At 40.8% G+C, this 19,011-nt stretch overlaps 1 protein-coding gene across 2 annotated transcripts; it reads right to left on the bottom strand.

Moving 5' to 3' along the window:
• Positions 1 to 239: 239 nt before the first annotated feature.
• On the bottom strand, positions 240 to 18,082 carry PWP1 (PWP1 homolog, endonuclein). 2 transcript variants are annotated; one of them, XM_086887275.1, is made up of 16 exons: positions 17,821 to 17,956; positions 17,677 to 17,735; positions 15,315 to 15,472; positions 14,780 to 14,865; positions 13,205 to 13,301; positions 11,562 to 11,672; positions 10,680 to 10,810; positions 10,036 to 10,109; positions 7,808 to 7,904; positions 6,876 to 6,937; positions 5,004 to 5,115; positions 3,623 to 3,713; positions 3,109 to 3,230; positions 2,558 to 2,663; positions 1,738 to 1,876; positions 387 to 519 (listed from the first exon to the last, which is right to left on the bottom strand). In XM_086887275.1, the coding sequence occupies exons 1-15, from the start codon at positions 17,884 to 17,886 to the stop codon at positions 1,761 to 1,763; spliced, it is 1,488 nt and encodes a 495-aa protein (XP_086743401.1). In that variant the 5' UTR covers positions 17,887 to 17,956; the 3' UTR covers positions 387 to 519; positions 1,738 to 1,760. The 2 variants fall into 2 exon arrangements, with proteins under 2 accessions (XP_086743400.1, XP_086743401.1); XM_086887274.1 differs by having other exon boundaries at positions 240 to 1,876; positions 17,821 to 18,082.
• Between the last annotated feature and the right edge of the window lie 929 nt (positions 18,083 to 19,011).

Below are 19,011 nucleotides of genomic sequence, written 5' to 3'. Positions count from 1 at the left end.
CTGTACACTGTAGTTCCTAGAGAGCTCCCAGGGTTCTTGAGACCTGAAAACGCTTGCCTCAGATCAGTGTGTGATCAAAAAGCTCCAGAGAGACAGGTGCTGGGATCTTGGTAAGTCCAAGGAAAGATGTTTTGCTTCCAGTAATGCAATTTCTTCCAAAAACAAAAGCAACTTTGACAGCTACAGTGCCAATTATATTACTAGGGGTAGAGGTAAGATAAATCACTTACCCTCAAAGATCTTAACACAAAGCATTTATTAAAAATTAAAGCTTTGAAACAGTTCAAAGTTTTCAATGGAGAGGAGTTGAATGGAGGTGGTTCTGGTACTTGCACTTTAAGCTTCACAAAAGCATTGTTCATTTGTCATCTACACATGATTCACTACTGCTTGGCAGAGACAGGATGGAGGCAGGAATCCTAACAGATCCAGAGTATTCTTCATTCCTGCAGAGCCATGCTGAACCCCTTCACCAGACTAGAAACAGCTGAAGTAGCTTCAGAAGCACCCAATTACCCTCTAGGGATAGGAAAGAAAGTTACAGACTTGCCTTTACCCCATCTGCAGTTTAACAGAGACACAATTTATCTGCTTTACCTCATGAGAATGAACTACAGAGAGGGAGGGTGGAAAGCAATGGGCAGAGATTGGCAGCTATGACTATGATCCTACAGCTGCTTTGGCATCAGTGGATTTAATAGCCAAGGCATTTTTGCAGCAGGAACACTACAGGAACCTTCGGTGTGTGCAGAGGGGAAGTGCTCAATGGAGGGTAAAAGCATCAATTAAATTCCTGAGGTAAAGCAGGTGGGTGTTACATTATAAATGCAAGGAAATTCTTTGAGTCACACCCCTTGATTAGGCTCCTGATTCTGCAGCCAAGGGGCTTAAGTTGGTGCTTAAACTGATACTTAAACTTTTCTCAGTTAGGTGTCAGGCAGAAATGCCTGGGCAGAGTTAAGAATGTAACACAGAGAACTTTTCACCAGTAACAGTGACCAGCTGGGATCCCAACTCTCGCTTTTTGTCCTGACAGCCTCTCATCCTCCTTGAATAGCAAATTCTCTTGAAATACATCTGGAGTGTGAAGAAAAACCCAATACTATGTGCAACACCACTAAACTTCATGTTCTGTGGAACCTGGAAAAAAAACAACCCAGTCTTGGTGGGATAGAGCTGGGTTATTTCTGGTTCGATACTGGTGATATCAGTGTTAAAAATACATTCCAGGATTCTGCTTGGAGACTCCAACTTATTGCATAAGAACTACTAAAATTTAAAAAGTTACATGGAAGATATTTTAAAATCTGTAAACCTAGTCTCAAATTAAGGATAAATTATCTATTTACACTTGTAATTTAATTCAATTAATCTGTTTATTTATTACACAACTGTTGTGTGAAATACTTTTCCTTATGCCCTTAGAAGGTAGAAGATAAAACTGTCTTTGCAGAATTCAACAAACTTCTGTAGTCACAGAATGCTTTTCTAGTGACTGTTCCATTTTATATATCAGCTATATATAGCCCCTATTTCAGGGATCATTATCTCAGGTTAAAGCGAGTGATTCAGTCTTTCAGAGCTGGTAACAGAGGCAGGAGCTTAGAGCTTAACCACACCACCACCTTTCTTTGAGATGAAGCAGCCTGCAGATTGCAAGACACCGGTCGTTTCCATGAACTCTCTCCAAACAGGGGCATTTGTAGAATACACATTAGTTGTAGTCCATATAATTACTTTGACTTTTTATCTTTGGTCCATCACAATTCCATTGCTGTCTCCAAATCATTGCTGCTACTGCTGGCCGTGGAGCTGGAAGCCACAGAGTTGGCACTAGCCAGGATGAGCCTCTCTCTGTTTCCAAAAACTTCATTCACTGCAACACAAACAGGAATTGCTTACATGTTGAGAGATGACTACAGCAGGGACAGCCTGGTGAGCACCATGGAATGGAAATCCTAACCTGCTGTGGTTTCAAAGCTCTTCCCCTGAAGCTAAAGGTCAGAACAATTGCCTACATATGATACTTCAATTACAAGTCCTGTTATTTTTCCTCCAGAGCATCTAGAGGTTTCTTCTGCATAATTCCTGTACCTAAGTACAGTAAAACTGATGAGGTTTGAAAAGCACATCATTAAGTTTAAATAATTTATTTCTGGTTTTAGTCTCTGGTTCCCAGAAGGCTCTTAAAAGCCTCTCCAAAAAAATCATGCCGTTTAGTTACATGTAGCTACAACTGATCAAAACCAGTACTCACTTTTCTTCCCATAAGTACTCAAGAAATGTAATACCAAATCACATCAGGAAAAAACCAAAACATAGGTATTAAAAGAAATAAGGTATTACATTTCAGCTGCAAGAACATAAATTGTGTCAAGCAGTTCTCCAGTTTAGAAAAAACCCCACATTTTTGGAAGCTGAAAACGTGACCACACATGCAGTCCTGGAGTATTTAAAAACCTATGGTTTTCTGTCAGGGTCACAATACATTACTGAATATAAATATAACCTGCAAGCAAGGGGAGAACCACCACATTCAAAGAAATGAGAACGTTACCTGCAGAGATCTTGCTTATATCCCAAACACGCAGCCCTTCCCGCTCTCCTCCAAAGGCAAAGACAAACGGGAAGTCAGGGCAGCAAGCTGCACAGAACAGAACTCCCTGGCAGAGTGGGAGAGAAAGAAGAGAATTTTCTTTTATCTTAAAATTAATTTGTCATCTGAAAACACTTTCATCAAGCAAGTTTTAACAAATGTAGTTAAAAGTTTCTGAAACTTGTTTTGTAAAGACATAAAACAAAAGTCAAGAGCTGCTAATTATAAACGGTTAATCACATATTTCTCTTGAATGTAGCAGATGCAAGCTCAAGCTCCCATAGTTCTACTCAGAAGATTGTATCTGGAATTTGGGTCTGAGGCTGTGAAGCAGTCTGCCAATTCCATGTGGAATACTGCACTGTGATGAGAATGATTTACCCAGAATATGTTACTATTTTTTTCCCTATGAAACCTTGGGTAAAACAAGATTCAAACTAGACAGAAAAAGAATAAGTAGACATAGTTTATATATAAAACTTATTAGAATCAATAAATAAATATTACTGTACCATTTTCATATCCCTGGAATGGACTAAACTTGGTCTGTCTCCCAGGATATCCCAAATTTTCACATATTTGTCAGCAGATGATGTCACAAGGCACCCTTTGATCTGACTGCTTAGTTGTAGCCCTGGAAGATGAAGAGTGCAGCAGTGTGAGAGCAACAGGCAATCCCCATTTCACAGAGATAAAGATACATTTTGAAGTGAAGACATGAGAACAACCCCAATATTCTCCTCACACTAAACTCCATTCCAGAACAAAGGAGCAGAACATTAATGGAAGTTCCATGCTGCCATCGGTCCCTGGAGTGAGAGCCAAGGGAATCATGCAAGCTAATTTTGCCTCCCAATCCCCTCAGCAAAGATTTGTTTCATGTGCCAGCTACCATGATTAGCACACACAACTTAGCTGTTAAACAAGGAATTACTACCACCTCAGTGCTATGGATTAAAGGCAGCTTCTACATGTGCCTTGCCTGCTTGGGACAAAAGGACACAAAAGGACACACAGACAATTTACCGGACACCTCTTCATCGTGAGCTTTCAGAGTAAACAGGGGCTTATCAGCTCGAGCATCCAGACAATACACAAAGCCATCGTCTGTGCTTGCCTAAGGAAACCACAGCATTTAAAAAACAAACAGTCACAGTCACTCATCTGGGAAAAAAAACCAGTTAAATCCCCACCTCTGATCTGAGACAGACACAACTTCTTCCCAGAACATGTTACACTGTTCCCAGGCCTGCACCCCCAAAACCAGGCTCCACCCATCTGGTGCCCCAGCTGTTCCATGATCCTCAGTTATGCTGTACTGATGACATGGAAGTCTTAATCCCATGCAAATGTCTTAAAGTGTATTTTGAAGAGAGTTTCCCCACTAAGTTTGGCCCTCAGGGCAGGCAATGAAATGCAGAGCCTTCAGTCCTTTCTTGACTGTCATCTCAAGGCTTTTGGAGCCATCAGTGGCCGCACAGCAGTCCTGTACAAAACTAAGTGTGATTACACCAGGAGAGATCCACATCATAAACCAAACAGAGCTGAGCAGCCACTTCTGTCGGCTATGTACACAAAGCAACAGAGAACTAGACAGCTACCGAGATAATAGGGAAGATTTGTTTTTAAGTTCTGTTGCAAATTTTTGTTATAAAAAAACTCAACAACATCAAGGTATTTTTCCTTTATAGTCTAGGTGACTGTTGGTCTCTTCTCCCAGGTAATAAGCAACAGAAAAACAGAAGATGGCCTCAAGTTACACTAGGGGTGGTTTAGGTTGGACAGCAGCAAAAATGTCTTTACTGAAAGGGTTGTCAAGCACTGACACAGGCTGGCATCCCCACCCCTGGAGGTATTTAAAAGCCGTCAATGTCCATGAGGCACTTATGGACACGGTTTAGTGGTGGACTTGGCAGTGCTGGGTTAATATTTAAACTCGATCTCAGAGGACTTTTCCAACCAAAATGAGTGGATCACTCCATAGCAGCCAGGAGGACAGAGCCCTCTAGCGCTGACTTCAAACACTGAATTAATATTCAGGCTCCTAGTTCTAATTAGCTATTTCTCAGCTGCAGTCACTTCATTGCATGAAACACAACTGTGCAAAGGAAAATATATCCCAGCCACTGAACTCTGCAACGACATGACCAAGACTGTCACCTCTGGAGTGAAAAAGCATCAACAGCTTTTCTACTGTCACAGTGAAGATCCCAAATAAACTTCTTGAAGATACTTTTTGAAAAAAACTACCTAGAAACATCCTCCCCCAGACTGCATTTTTATAATAAGTAGCACAAACCAAATAGTCATTGGCTCCATTCTGATTCTGGAACTGAAACATTATGAACACTAAATACAGGTTAAATAACATGCAACAACCAACCAGAATAGAAAAGCATGTTCTCACCAAGAAATGGCAAGGTGAAAAATGATTCCAAATAACTCTCTCAACCTGACCACTAAACCGCCACACACGATGGCTGTCCTGGGGGTTTCTGCAGTCGTACAGCACTGCTGATCTAAGGGACAGGAAATAAAATTAAAAAACCAAACAAACAGGGCAGAAAACTTCATGACAGTTTGCTTTCCCACTGACATATACAGAAACTCCATGTAAACTATAATTAAGAAATTAAATGGAGACAACTTCACTACTTAGTCTTCCTATTCAGTAAAAGATTAAAATCTTGCAGATAAGGACAAGATTTTTCCATGTGCTTCAAAGTTTCATCTTGGTTACCAACAGCCACTCTACTGACACTAAGCAGAGCTTGAATTTACTCAATACATAAGATACTTATCACATAGCAGACCGTAATTATGCAAATATATCACTTAATTAAAAACAGACTTCAGTAAAGTCAAGTAATGATGCACTAATTAGGAAATCGTTTTGTCATACATATGCATATGTTTTCAAATTGAAAAAAAAAATAAAAATTCTAAAAACCAACAATCTTAACAAATAGTTAGAGAAACCCTACTCCACAAAGGATGAAGTGGATGGCAGTTAGTGGGTCCTCTGGAATTCTTTACACATGCTCAAGTGAGTGGCTGCAGAATCTGTCCCAACTCAAAAAACTCCAGGGTGCAAAGGCAAGGCAGGAGTGGTCATGTCACTCCAGCACCGCCTCACCACTATCAACATCCTCAGCGTAATCCACTCCCACTCCATCATATAATTAAACAAGTGGGATGTTGGTTTCCCAGGTCTTTTACCAGGCATTTTACACATAACACACAACTGATTAGAGAATCAGACAGTTCTTTAACTGATAGTCTGATTTTCAGGCTATCCCAGGCATCTCCCAGTGCTCACTGAACGGCCTGTGGTCCTGCAATGCTTTGCAGGAACAATCCACAGGGGTGGTCTGTTAGTTTATGGATAGCACAGCGGTTTAGAAGTGTTCATGGCACCAAAAGGGCAGCTAAAAAGGGATCAGCAGCTGGTCACTGCTTGGACTTAATGCTTCCTTTTATCAAAGGAAGTAAAGATGGAGGGAAAAGACAGAAGCAGCTTCCTAACAACAGCAAAAGGTCCTCCCCCTCCAGTACTTCAGCAGATGCAGCAAGAACAGAAGCCAGAGAACTTGAAGGCTTGGCTAAAGACTGGCAAGTCTATAAATTATTTTAACATAAGGGCAAAGTCTTAAAAGCAGGAACAAAAAAAAATCAGTGTAAGAAAATCATGGTGATAGAACAAAACTTAAAAGTTACTCCATTGAGATGGGAGAAGAGAGAGGGAGTTCTTTGGGGTGGCAGGGCTTACAAGGACTGGCAGCTACAGAGTAGTCCAAGTGTACAGATACAAACCATTTCCCACAGCATCTCCAGGTGCAATCACAGGAGACAGCCCATTACACTTTGGCTGTGCCTATAGAGGCTGCAGGGAGAGAACAGGGATTTTAATGTCCCTCATGCCTTCACCCTGGCCTTACAGGCTGGCAAAACCTGGGCAAATGTTCCAAGGAATAAACACTGACACATTCCCAATGAAGAAAATGCCATTAGGCCAAATTAAGAAACAAATTCAGTTTGGAGCAGGCAGACACCTGGCACAGAAAATGTCAGTCCAGATGGTTAAAGCATTTGCTACCCCTGAAAAAGAGGTAAGGAAAACTACATCCTGGCCATATGCAAACCTGGCTTCCTTGCTGGAAAAAACTAACAGCATTACTCAAATTGACACTGTTATAAAAAAAAAAAAGAAAAAACGAGGCTTAATTGAATAGGAATCCCCTCCCCAGGTGCAATATGTGAAAACATTACCCTGACATACTTATCAAACGATCCAGAAACGAGGGTCTGAGTTTCAAATGGGTGAAACTGCAATGTCTGGACCTAGATAATGGAAGATTTTATGTAACATACATATACAGGAACTTTCTTGGAACAAAGTGCACCCATCCCAATCCTAAGCCAGCACACAGTCCTCCCCAAAAAAACCTCCTAATTAAGCTTGTTGATACTCAAGATTGCTCAAAAAATAGTGCAAGAGATGTGCATTACTTCAAATACCCCCACCTAGTGAAAACAGTATATTTTCCAATATAATTTGACTGAACAGAACTCCATGCCCCCTTTCTGCAAAAGAAAAAAAGAAAAAGAGAAAAAGAAAAACTGGAGGTAGAAGAGTATCTGCTTCGTTTGGGTAAAAATGCAGATGTTAAAAAAATGAAAATCAGGAGTTTGTCAAGGGCAGTGACTTTGTTAGCAGCAAAATAAGGTTACAGCTATTAATAACTAGCTTTACATTTTAATTACTATGAGATTAATTCATTTTTGAAGTACCCATCACTACGGTATTTTAGTATGATTTATTTTAAACCTTTTCACCTAGAACAAACTGTAACTGACACTCATTGTTCCCTTAAGAGAGTTACAGTTTGACCTATGTTCAGACATCTATTTTTGTAGCTCATACCAGCACTATTATATTCCCCACCATGAGAGCCAATACACAAAAAGTATTTTAAAAACTGTTATAAATCTTTATTAACTTTCTAAAAGGTAAGTTATGTAACATTTTAAAAAGCAAACACAGTGCTATTTGCAAAAGCAACTAGTTCATAAATTTAAACAATTCTGCACAGATGTTAGAAAATTAGAGAATTGCTGTTCTGAGGGTTCACTACCAAGCAGCAAATGAAAACTACAGTTACATTTTTCTCTGTATTCTCTAGTGGAAGAAACACAGCAATTATTCCATACCTTGTCTGTATGTAGTGTCAGGCTGGCTGCTGGCTTACCCACAGCCATGTCCCACAAAATCACTGTGTTGTCAGCAGAGGCACTTGCTAAAACATTCCTGGTAATGGATCAAAAAATCAGTTTTAAAACTTTTTATACAGATACAAATGGATTTTTGGTCAAAAATCCAAAACACACAGAGAGCCCAATCCTGAGAACAGGTACACTGTGGTCTACAGATTACTTCCCTCAAGCCTGAGGGATAACTCCCTGAAGGCCATTCTAAGTTATAAGTAAAGATTATAAATAGGCTATATTACATTACTAGAACACTTCTAACAATAACAGTTCTGCTTCTACTTCCCCTGACATTACTTACAATACCATTTACTCGAAGATTTCTCCAACAAAACAAAATAATAAAGGCTTTGAAGCACATTCTTTCCTTTGACATTAAATAGTATGTTTAAACATTACCTATGCTATTTTGTTCTGTTTGCATATGCATACAGCCAAGAGCCTGACAAACCTGTTTGTGAAATATTTTGCTATTATCTGTTTATACACCTACTGAAGAGACAACATTATACCCTTTGTAGACTGCTGAAAGTAACCACTAAAATTTCAGTTTATTTACAGACCCCACATTTCAACTCAAATTTGACCAATTGTGTTAAGAGCAATGAACACAGCTTAAAAGTTGGATCAGAAAAAACAAATCAATACATCCCCAAATGCCAGTCAAAAACACACTGCAATTTCTGTAACTGCTTCATTGCTCTTAAAATGAGATTTATTACCTCAAACATGTTGTTTCTGATTGAAACTGCCCCCCCTCTCCTTTTTATATTAACCAAGTGTTTCTGACTGAAAGAAACTTTTCCAATCTCCTGGAAATGCTGTTTTCCCAAGCAACGTTACAAGGGCAAGTTAAGAAAATGCATACTGAAGGCTGTAAGAACATTTTACACTAACACCACTATGACTTAGAGGCAGAAAGTTATTTGTAGAGAGCTGTCACAACATGCCTTGCTTAAAAGAAAGGAACAACAATAAAGCATTTTATATACAAGCTGCTCCAAGGACTTCCTTGTTTTGTCTGTAAGCTGCTCGCTTCAGGGCTGGTTTTATTTCCTGAAAGACCTAACAGTATCAATCAATTTGTAACTCAGCACATAACAGAATTATACATTTCAGACTTAACTACTGAAGCCATGATTTTCTTTATCCTTGTTTATATTATCACCAGATCATTCCTAGGTACATGAAAGCTCCTCTTTTGTAAGAGTGATGGACTGTTCACTGGCAAACTCTGTGCATATGTGTGCAATTTAAGAACAACAGACTGTAAATTAAGATGCAATTTATATATTTACTGAGGTTTGTGTGGGTGTTTTCTTCGTCACTATCTAGACAAGAAAGCAGTACAAGTGAAGGCTCACACCTGCTCATCAGAATATGCAGAGATGTCTGTGTACATCCTCAAAGGTAGAGGCATTTTATGACAGCAGAAAAATTAAATTAAAAAAAACCCATCAGCCTGTGTCTGACTGAAGCAATTTCAACCCCTGCTGAGGATCCTCTGACAGATGAACTGTTGACAACCACCTAAGTGATAAAAAACCAGCAGCATCTTTACTTCAGTCAGCACACTGTCCTTGACCTCTGCCCCAAGATGGGCCAGTTTTGTGTTGCTTCAATAGCAGCACTTCATTTCTAGTTAATTCAGGCAACAGGGAATTTTCTCTGCCTAGAGGCATTTCTATAACTGAGCTATTAGGGCTTTTACACTCTTTCCTGTTCACAGCTTTGGGGCAAAAGCCAGAAGGAAAAGAAAAAAAACAGAACAGTGAGGACTTTCTTATACAAATCTACTTCTCTCTGTTGAAACAGTGGTGTAGGCCACTGGCAGATCAGCATAGCTCAGGGTAGCCCTTCTGCTTCTCCAGTTTGAACAAGTGAAATGCAGACAATTTATCAAATGGCTCGCACCCACCTTTGCCCTGCTTTCATCTGGACAACCTGCAAATCAAAAGTGACCTGCAGCACTACACAAGTATTTTAAAAAAAGAAAAAATCAAGAGCTCTAGTTAAAAAAAAAAAGAAAAAAAAAGAAAAAATAGAAGTGTATTTTTAAGAATGCATTAATTTCAGCAGTGCTTTCAAGTTTTCAGATTTTGTGTGAAAACTGTATGCCTAATTAAGATTGCAATTTTCTAGTATCCACTGTTATTCAAGTATTCTTTTACCTGCTTTGTTTATTCCATGAAAGATCAAGCACAGCATCAGTATGTCCTTCCACAGTCCCTTCTGAAGATAAATTCTGTGTACACACATGACATAAACAGACTTTTGAAAATTACAGCTTCAGTGCAAATCAAGCCTTACTCCACATTAGCATGAATCCCCTAAAGCCTTCACAAACAACTTTGTATTAAATTACTCTCACTTGCTGCAACATAGCTTCTGAGAGAACTCTCTGCACCACCTGCAGCCTGCCTCCTACCCCAGATCACAGATTGCTCCAGCTGCTGGGTTTACAGAACTGGTTACTCCCTTCAGGCTAGTAAAAGAAATCTCATTATTTCCAGCTAATGTGCAACTTCTTCAGCTTCTTTCTAAACACTCCTGGCAGTTCCCTCTCTCTCCTCCCAATTAACTGAGCTTTGGGTCCTTGAAACTGCCAGTTCCTGCAACTTCTCATTTTAAATAGTCAAGATTCAAAGTTTACTGGGACATCACCCCATTCCTGTTCTGCTCTTAATTCCAGGCTTTAGTTATTTAGAGAACAATTAGCATTTCAAATAATCTAAGGGGAAAAAAATGGCATTATTATTATCCCTGCTCTAAATTTCCTCCATCCAACCAAGAAAAACCATTCTGCAACACCTACTTTCTTTCCTTTCTTTTTCTTCTTTTTCTCTTTCTTGACTCCAAGAGAAAAGACTGGTTCCAAGGATTCTACTACATCAAGGTCCCAAATATCAATGACTGGGGTCATGTTACCCACTGCAACATAATTTCCTAAACAAAAAGCCAAATGCAACCACATTTATTATATTATGAAACAGCGTACTTGGCAACTCAGCTGTCCCTTATTTCTTTGGTTAAGTAAAACTTATGTGCCACAATCTTCTATTTGAACATATTTATGTTTCTAACTGTAAAGGAGAAATTTGAAAATATCAGCTGACAGTATATGTTGCCAGAAAAAAATTTACTTGCTCTCTTCCCCTCCAGTACAAGTAACTGTTCAAACAAGCTGCATAAAGTTGCATGTTTTGTTTGTTTTAAAGAAAAAACAAACCAAAACCAAACCACATCCCCTGTACTATGAAAAAACAAATCTGTTTCACAGGAAAAATGCTACTAAATATATAAATATATATATAAATTTTGCTGTGGTTTACATTTAATTAACTGCATTTCACATAAAGAGATTGAACAAAAGCAACCCTTTGTTTGCAAACAGAAAATAAAGCAGATTTTAGACACTGCTCTGGTCCGCTGACAATAACTTAATTGTTTGTAATAAAAGCAGCATTTTAGTAAAATCATTTGTTTCAGCAGCATCACCAAGATGACTGTATCACCAAGCAAAAATACCTGATACTCACATCTTGGTTATCCCAAGTCAGTATTATCTTGATATTAACATTGATTTTATTTCTTTGTACTGAAGGAAAAAATTATTTAGTACCAACAACATTACACTAACATGCTTTTCAAGCAAAAATCCTTTATCTGGACACTGACAGTATCCTTTGAAATTTACCTGTTGATTCATCTGGACTAGGATCAAAATTCAACCACTCCAGACTCAGAGGGTAAGCAGGCAAGATAATGTCATGATGTACATAAAATGAGTCTTCTTCATGATTATAAACTGAAAAATAATTAAAGTTATGCAAGACATCAACAAAGAGGGAAAACAAACAACCAAGAACAGGTAAAGGCAGTTGTGGCAAAAACTAAATTGTCAAGGAGATGTAGAAGGTAAATTCACAGAGTCTTCAGAGTTTTACTGTAGAGGCCAGACCCTCTACAAATGTTGTACTTCACAGAATTACACAAAATAAACATTCTCCTGTTAACTTTATCTAAAGAAGTGACAAGTTCAGTCAAGGTTTGATACTTTTACTTTGTTTGTAAGATCTCTTCATAACACACATTCCATATCCAGCACTTTCTACATCAGGATACATTAATTTTACAGGATTCACAATTAAAAAAAAAAACAACATCCCAGATGAAGCTGAAAGGGAAATGAAGGTAAAAAGACAAACTAAAGGAAGCTGAAGAAGTCAGAAGGAGTTACCTTTAGCAGATGGTAACTGAGATACAGGAAAAGTTTTGGTAAAGCAGCCATATACTAAACACAAGATCCTGTAGCTAACTATTTTTCTCCTTAAAATAACTTACCAATTGGACAGCAAAGAAAACCCATAAATTATTTTAATAACATCTTATCACACACAAAGATCACAGTGGCACTTTTAAGTGCATTTGACAGATGTTCAGATACTAACTGAAGTCTCCAGTTAACTAAGTTATCTTAGTAATCAACTAAGACAAGGTTACCCTATTTTAGAAACTGCAAAAGCCTTCACTATTATTTTGTAAGTTTATACTGGGTACAGACTTACAGTTAATAAAATTAGTAAACACCTCCAGACACAGAAAATGCCACATGCTGGTATCTGAGAGATGCTTTCACACATTTTAGTCACACTGACTGCTTAAAATGAAATACTTTGCTTACAGAAACATGGACCACAGCACAAGCAGCCAGAAACATTCCCAAAAAGAACCACAGTAAACAAAGATGATAATTTCAGCACGTTCAGTAGTATTCATTGGCTGCAACACAAAAATCTTTTACACAGCAAAATTAAACCTATTTCTAGAACTAGCAGTATCCAGGCACTACTACACACTATCACTTTTAAACCATGATGCTAAAGGTGCTGGTCTTCTAATCCTAGCAGTGGGAAGCTTAAAGAAGCAAGGAGAAAGCCAAAGGAAAAAAACCAAACCAAAACAATAAACCACTAGAGGATGCTTGCAGGATATGGAAAGTAAGACTGGAATGAAGAGCATATGTTCAGAGAATAAAAATGCCATCATATTTTCTAAAAGTTTCAAGAAATGAAATAAGGAAAGGAATTGCTATACAGCCTGAATGAGGCAAGCTGATCCTTTAAATAATCCTTTAAGTAACAGTAACTCCACAGGAAATATTCTAGTCCTGAAAAGTAGCTAAAGCACCATGACATGGAAAAGGACAAAACACAGAGCAGAAGGGGAGAAAAATCCTTCCCAAAACCAACCCACTCCCTCTTCAACACAGCCACATGGCACATGCCAGGCAAGACATTCCCTATGTCCCCTGTAAAGAATAAACCCTATTTTACTCACCATGGACCTCCAAACTACAGCAGTCTTTATCAACTCTGCCACAAAGGACAAGATTGTCACTGGGTTTAATCAAAAAGTCCTCCTGTTCATACTGCTCCTAAACAGCAAAAAGGAGAGGACAAGGGGCTTTGTGCAAGGCACATAAAAGCATGAAACTACACATATTCAAAAGGTGGAATCAGAAATTATGAACCACAACTGAAAACACCCAAAATCCAACATCCTGATGCCCACCCACCTAAAACCATGTTATGGTGCTAAACAGAGAAAAGCAATAACCAGACCGGGTCCTGGGGAGAGTGACTAGTCATTAAATTAGATTGAAAGGACTTTTATGCGAACATAGGTGGGTTTGTAAAGGTGTTTCATTATCAAATATGAAACCGTATTTCAGGCTATCCTGATGCAGCTGATTGCTGAAAAGCAAATCATCACCAGGAGTCTACAAACCAAGGTGATTTCCCTTGTGCTCCTGCGCCTTGACCACTTATATAACAGCATTTTACCCAATAACTATGCTGCAGTTGTTCCTCACATCTAAGAAATACTTCCACTATCTACTTCTTGGAAAATATTTCCCAAGAAGTACTGCCTACAGTACTACCAGGCATTCAGCTGTACCAGCAGATGTAACCTCTCATCTGATTTACCTGTTACTGAGGAATGGAAAGAACTTAGGAATTTTTGTTGTGAAAAATTAAGAACTGTATAGAAGTCAATATTCTTACACAGACTACCATCCTTCCCATCTTCAACACATCCAAGACTTTTTTGACTTCCCACTGCAAGTTTTTATTTTATTTTATTTTTAATTCACTTAAAGTATACTTCAGTATTCTAATTTTATCAAGTCCTGCAATTCTCTGAATTAACTTAAGGTTACACAAGACTTAGTCTTCAACGGTTATGACAGTAGTAAATACCAAATGACATTTGAAATGAAAATGCACATTCAAGAGCTTTCAGAATCTGGGGAAAGAACTTAAGCATAGGAAGAAGAGCTTGAGAAAAAGGTGCTCATTTTCTGTATATATACAAACCCAGCTTCTGCAAAGATGCTTCACATCTGACAGTGGGAACTAATACAGGCAGAAGCAGCCAATGACACATACATTATACATATATATATGTGTGTGTATACAGAACATTGATATATTTATATATCAGACACCTTCCTGAGTCTACCTCAGCCTGATTTCTTACACAAACTGGTGGAAGGTGAAAGAGTCTTGCAATCTGAAATTTTCTCATTTTGGCCACTAGTGGCCCAAGACTTGTTAATTCTTCAAGTGTTTCCTGTGTCTTACTAGGCAGGTGAAAAACCACTCTGTGTACAGAAGTGCATGGTTTAGTTAAGGAGCCAGTTCACCTGAACCTCCTACTTAAATGCAAAAAGCACAGAAAGAAGGGACTGAACAAAGCAACCTTAGAAGGAAAGAGCATCATCCAATCAAAAATCTGGCACACCTTTGAAGAAGGACTGCAAACACTTACACATCCCAAGGCAGAGTGGAAAATTTAACTGCTTTTGAAGTTTATGCTGTTAAAGATACTTAACATTCTTTACGTACTCACAGTGGTTTTTAGAGTGATGTAAGGATCATTTTCATTGCTCCCATATACTGCCAGAGTAGCCAAAGAGTCTCCAAGTTTTAAATCACCTAGGTGGGAATTTCACAACACTTTTTATACATGTCTGTAACAAGCAAAGTTAGAAACTCCTGTACCAATACCGTATTACTTATACAGCAAAATATCTAATAATAATCGCCCAGGAATGGGCCAAATGAACTTCCAAGTTCCAAACATAAGTACCTGAGTAAGATAAACTGCTCAGTGCTTTCAGGGACTTCTACTGCTCTGCTCCAGCTCTACAGCAGCCAGAGTGACAGCCTTTCCAACATGCTCTTGGTCCTAATGTCAGCAAGGGTGACACTGAACTGCTTCCCTCACTAAATCACTTCCCAAGATGGGACAAGCAAACAATTAAAACTGTGCATTTCCAGCATCTGAAACTTAACACAGTATAGCCTTAGGATATTAAAGTCTTAAGTACAAGTGGAAAGGTTCTTCACTTACACTACACATCTGCCACACAAATTTTTCTTACCTGTGTATTCCTCTTCATCGTAATTGTCCAAATCATATTCATCCAGTTCATGATCAGACAGCTCTTCTTTGCTTTGGGCAGACTTGGTGCTGCTGCCAGGCACGGGTGCATTCGTGTCACCTGCTGTCTGGCCTTCATCACTGCCACCAGCACTGTCCCTGTGGAAAGATACACAGCCCTGAGAAACTGTGGCAGACACACAGAACACTTCCAGGGGGCTGCTGGAGAGATTTCAGCACACAGTCCCAGCTGCTTACATGGCTTGCAAGTCCTTATGCCAATACTTTCAAAATCCATTCACTCTTTCTAGAGCCTTTCCTAAAATACAGGGCATCTATAACTCTCAGGCTTTCAGAGAAAGTTTTCCCTTGAAAAGTTTTCATGACAAAAAGTGGCATGGCATAGATTTTCCTCAACAAGGTGAACTGTGTGTCCAAGTGCCTTTCTCTTACACGTTTTCTGTGGATACAATGCTCTCGACCTCACTTCTGTGTATTCACATGTGTCCATGTCATTCCTTCCTTTCTTTTCCCCACTCAGAGGCATGGACATGTGTGAGAATTCTCACATTTCTTCAAGCTTTTTAAGACCTCATTTCTTCATACTACCCACACTTATGCAAAGTAAAAATAACATAGAATTCATTAGGTAAGGTCACACTGTGGATTCTTCTTATGAGTTAAAATCTAGAAAATGCAGAACTTTGTGGCCTCAATTTTTTCATGCAAGGAATTCAGGAAAAGGAAATGCACATTAAACACTGGCTCAGAAGACAACAGACACCCAAAGTGTCCCAGTGGAGCATAACCCAAAGAAACTCATCCCTGCTCAACACCCCATATTCCTGATCTTCTGCACGCAAAATTCCCAAGCAACAATGAGCCAAGGCAGTTCTCAGATACAGTTTCTAAATGAAATATCAGAAACCTAATTTTCCTAATTTGTACAGTAAAATAAATACTTCACATTAATAACATAATTAGAGACAAGTAACAAGAATTAAATAAACTAAATCAGAGTTTGATTTGTGATCTCTGCAGAGAAAAAAGTGAGGTGTTGCAATAAATTCTACCAAGTACAACAAATTATAAATAGATCAACTGTTTCAGATGGTCTTCGTATTTCCATCCTGAATTTTTACAGAATACATAAAAAAACAACACCTCAAATCTTTCCATGCTTCTGAAATTATAAGAGAAAGGAAATCACTCAGAAAACCAAAAGTTTACACATAGAAAGGGGAAACAAGTAATCCCACTGAAAACAGGAATGCTAATCAGTTAAGAAATTAACACAATATGAGAATCTTCCAAATGTTTAAGATTATTTTGTAACTATTAAATAACCAAAACCAGAAAAAAAATTGCAAAATACATCCTGGGATGATACACTCTGTTCAGCAGTAGTGTCACTGATACATCCAACAGAAACCGGGTGGATAATATTCACCCAACTATAAAAACACTTTCTGCTACCTGTTGCATCTGTCCAACCACACACACTGTGGCACAACCACACACCCTACACAGCTGAAATACTCCGATGCCTAAACCTATGAACAGATCTAACAGAAAATGGCCAGAAAATGGAATAAGACCTCAATCCCCATTTCTTCTAGCCAAAAGAGAGACATTTGTCTTCTATCGTGTTTCCTAAATACATCACTTCTTATGTTAGTTCTGTACATATTTTTTTTTAAAGCAGGGCGACAGAACTTAACACAACTACATAATTAAAGGCTCTCAGTGCTGAGATTGTGATGTCTCCAGTCTCACTGTGAGTCACAAATACACCCCTGAGTGATGTTTTCCTTTTTTTACCAAAGCATGAATACCACTCTAACCTCCACTGTGCCCTCCCGACCTAGCCCTCTGTCCCACCCTCGGCATAACTTTTCCCCAGTCAGTTTGGGACTCCCATCTCGGTTTGCCCCATGTCAAAGCACCCACGGGCACAGGCCCAGCGCCTCAGTTCTCACTGGAGTGCAACAGCAGAGCGCCAGGCCCCGCAGTGCCCGTCCCGCCCGCAGTGACAACTGCGGGGCCACACGGGAACGCAGCCGCGCTGTCCCCGACGGCCGCAGCATCCACTCCACCCCCGTTCCTCCGTTCGCCCCGGGACCGCCGGTCCTCCCGCGCTGCCTTGGCACGGTGTCTCCGGGAGGGATTCCCGCAGTGCTGCCGCTCTCCGCTCCTCGCTGCTGCCCCCCGGCCGGGCCTGCAGCCCCGGGGCTGCGCTTGCCCCGTGCCCGGGACGCCCCATGCCCGGCTCTCTGAGCGTCGGGCCGGGCCCGGCGGGCTGCAGCCGCCTACCGAGCAGAGCCCGGGAGTGGCGGCGAGTCCCTCCCGCTGCCCCGGCTCACCCCAGCCTGTCCTGCGCCTCCTCGATGAGACCCTTCAGCTCCTCCTCGCTCAGCTGCACCTGCGGGGCGGACACAGAGGGGTGAGGGCGGCGGCGGGGGCTGGCGGGCGGGGTTCCCTCAGCGCGACCCCAGCCCCGGGCCCACCTTGTCGGGTGTCTCCTTGGCCACGCCGCGCCGCACCCAGGCTGCGCAGGGCACGGGGCAGCTCATGGCGGCACCGCCGCTGCCGCCCCGCACGTGCGAGCGGCCGGGCGCGCGCCAGTGACGTCACCGGAGGAGTGGCCGCCCGCCACGGCGAGGACGGGGCGGAGACTGGGGCGTGACGTCACCCCCGCGCGCCGGGGCAGTGGCGCGGCTGCGGGCGTGCCCTGAGGGGCGGGCGGTGTCACCTCACAGGGACGCGCGCGCTGGGACTGCTCCGTCTGCGCGATTTGTGCAGAATCCCGGCATCAATTGAGTTGGAGTAAACCCTCTGAGATCACCCAGTGCAACCTGCAAGTGCTCTGCTCCCCACACTGGCTCACACGGCCTCCCTCAGGCACCGGGAGAAACCTGCCCTGCCACTGAAATATCCCGGCGGCAATCCACCGAAATGAGAAGTTTAGAAAGGCCTTTTTTTGTTATTGGTCCCTACATTTTATCCAAGGAAAAGAAGCCAGCACACAAAGGCAATAGGGAGTTGTGAGGGTCTGGCGTCTCCACAGGAGCGGCTGCTTTCTGCTCTCCTCCACTAGCTAACCCATTACATCAGAGGAAAGGGATGAAATGCCAGCTGGGAGGTACACAAAGGTACTCTCTTACAAACGTGCAAGAAATCACTGCTGTTCCCATCACTGGAATCTTAATTCAGTGCGAAGTACAGGGATGGGAAGCTGAGGAAAGGGAATGAGCGTTTCTCAACTCAATAACCGAACTGCAGCTTGGCAGATAGAATGGCCTCGTTATTCCATCCGCAACACCACTGTGGCATTTTCATTATTTCTTATCCTGATTCTTCCGTGGTTCTGGCGTGAGAGAGAAATAAAAATCTACAAAATGTTACTATCTCTTCACTTGCCTTCATTTCACCAATATGTTGTGTTTTGTCTTAATGTAGACATAAACATACCAAGGCAGAAGTTGGATCCTCCTAGCTCTTTGTAGTAACCTGTGACATGGACATCCCAGTCCTACCTGTAATCCTGCATTTTGGCATTCTTGCCTTTTTGCTGGGCTATATTTGCTTTGCTCACCATTTTTTAACAGTGTTCAAGAAATCCTTCTTGTCCTCCCGTACAAGAATCAGCCACAGTTTGACCTTCAGTCTTCCTCCAGATTCTGAGGGAAGGTTTGTGA

This window comes from Cyanistes caeruleus, chromosome 4, assembly GCF_971803275.1.
Source record: "Cyanistes caeruleus chromosome 4, bCyaCae1.hap1.1, whole genome shotgun sequence".
NCBI classification, from domain to species: domain Eukaryota; kingdom Metazoa; phylum Chordata; class Aves; order Passeriformes; family Paridae; genus Cyanistes; species Cyanistes caeruleus.
This window is presented reverse-complemented; position numbering and strand designations above follow the sequence as displayed.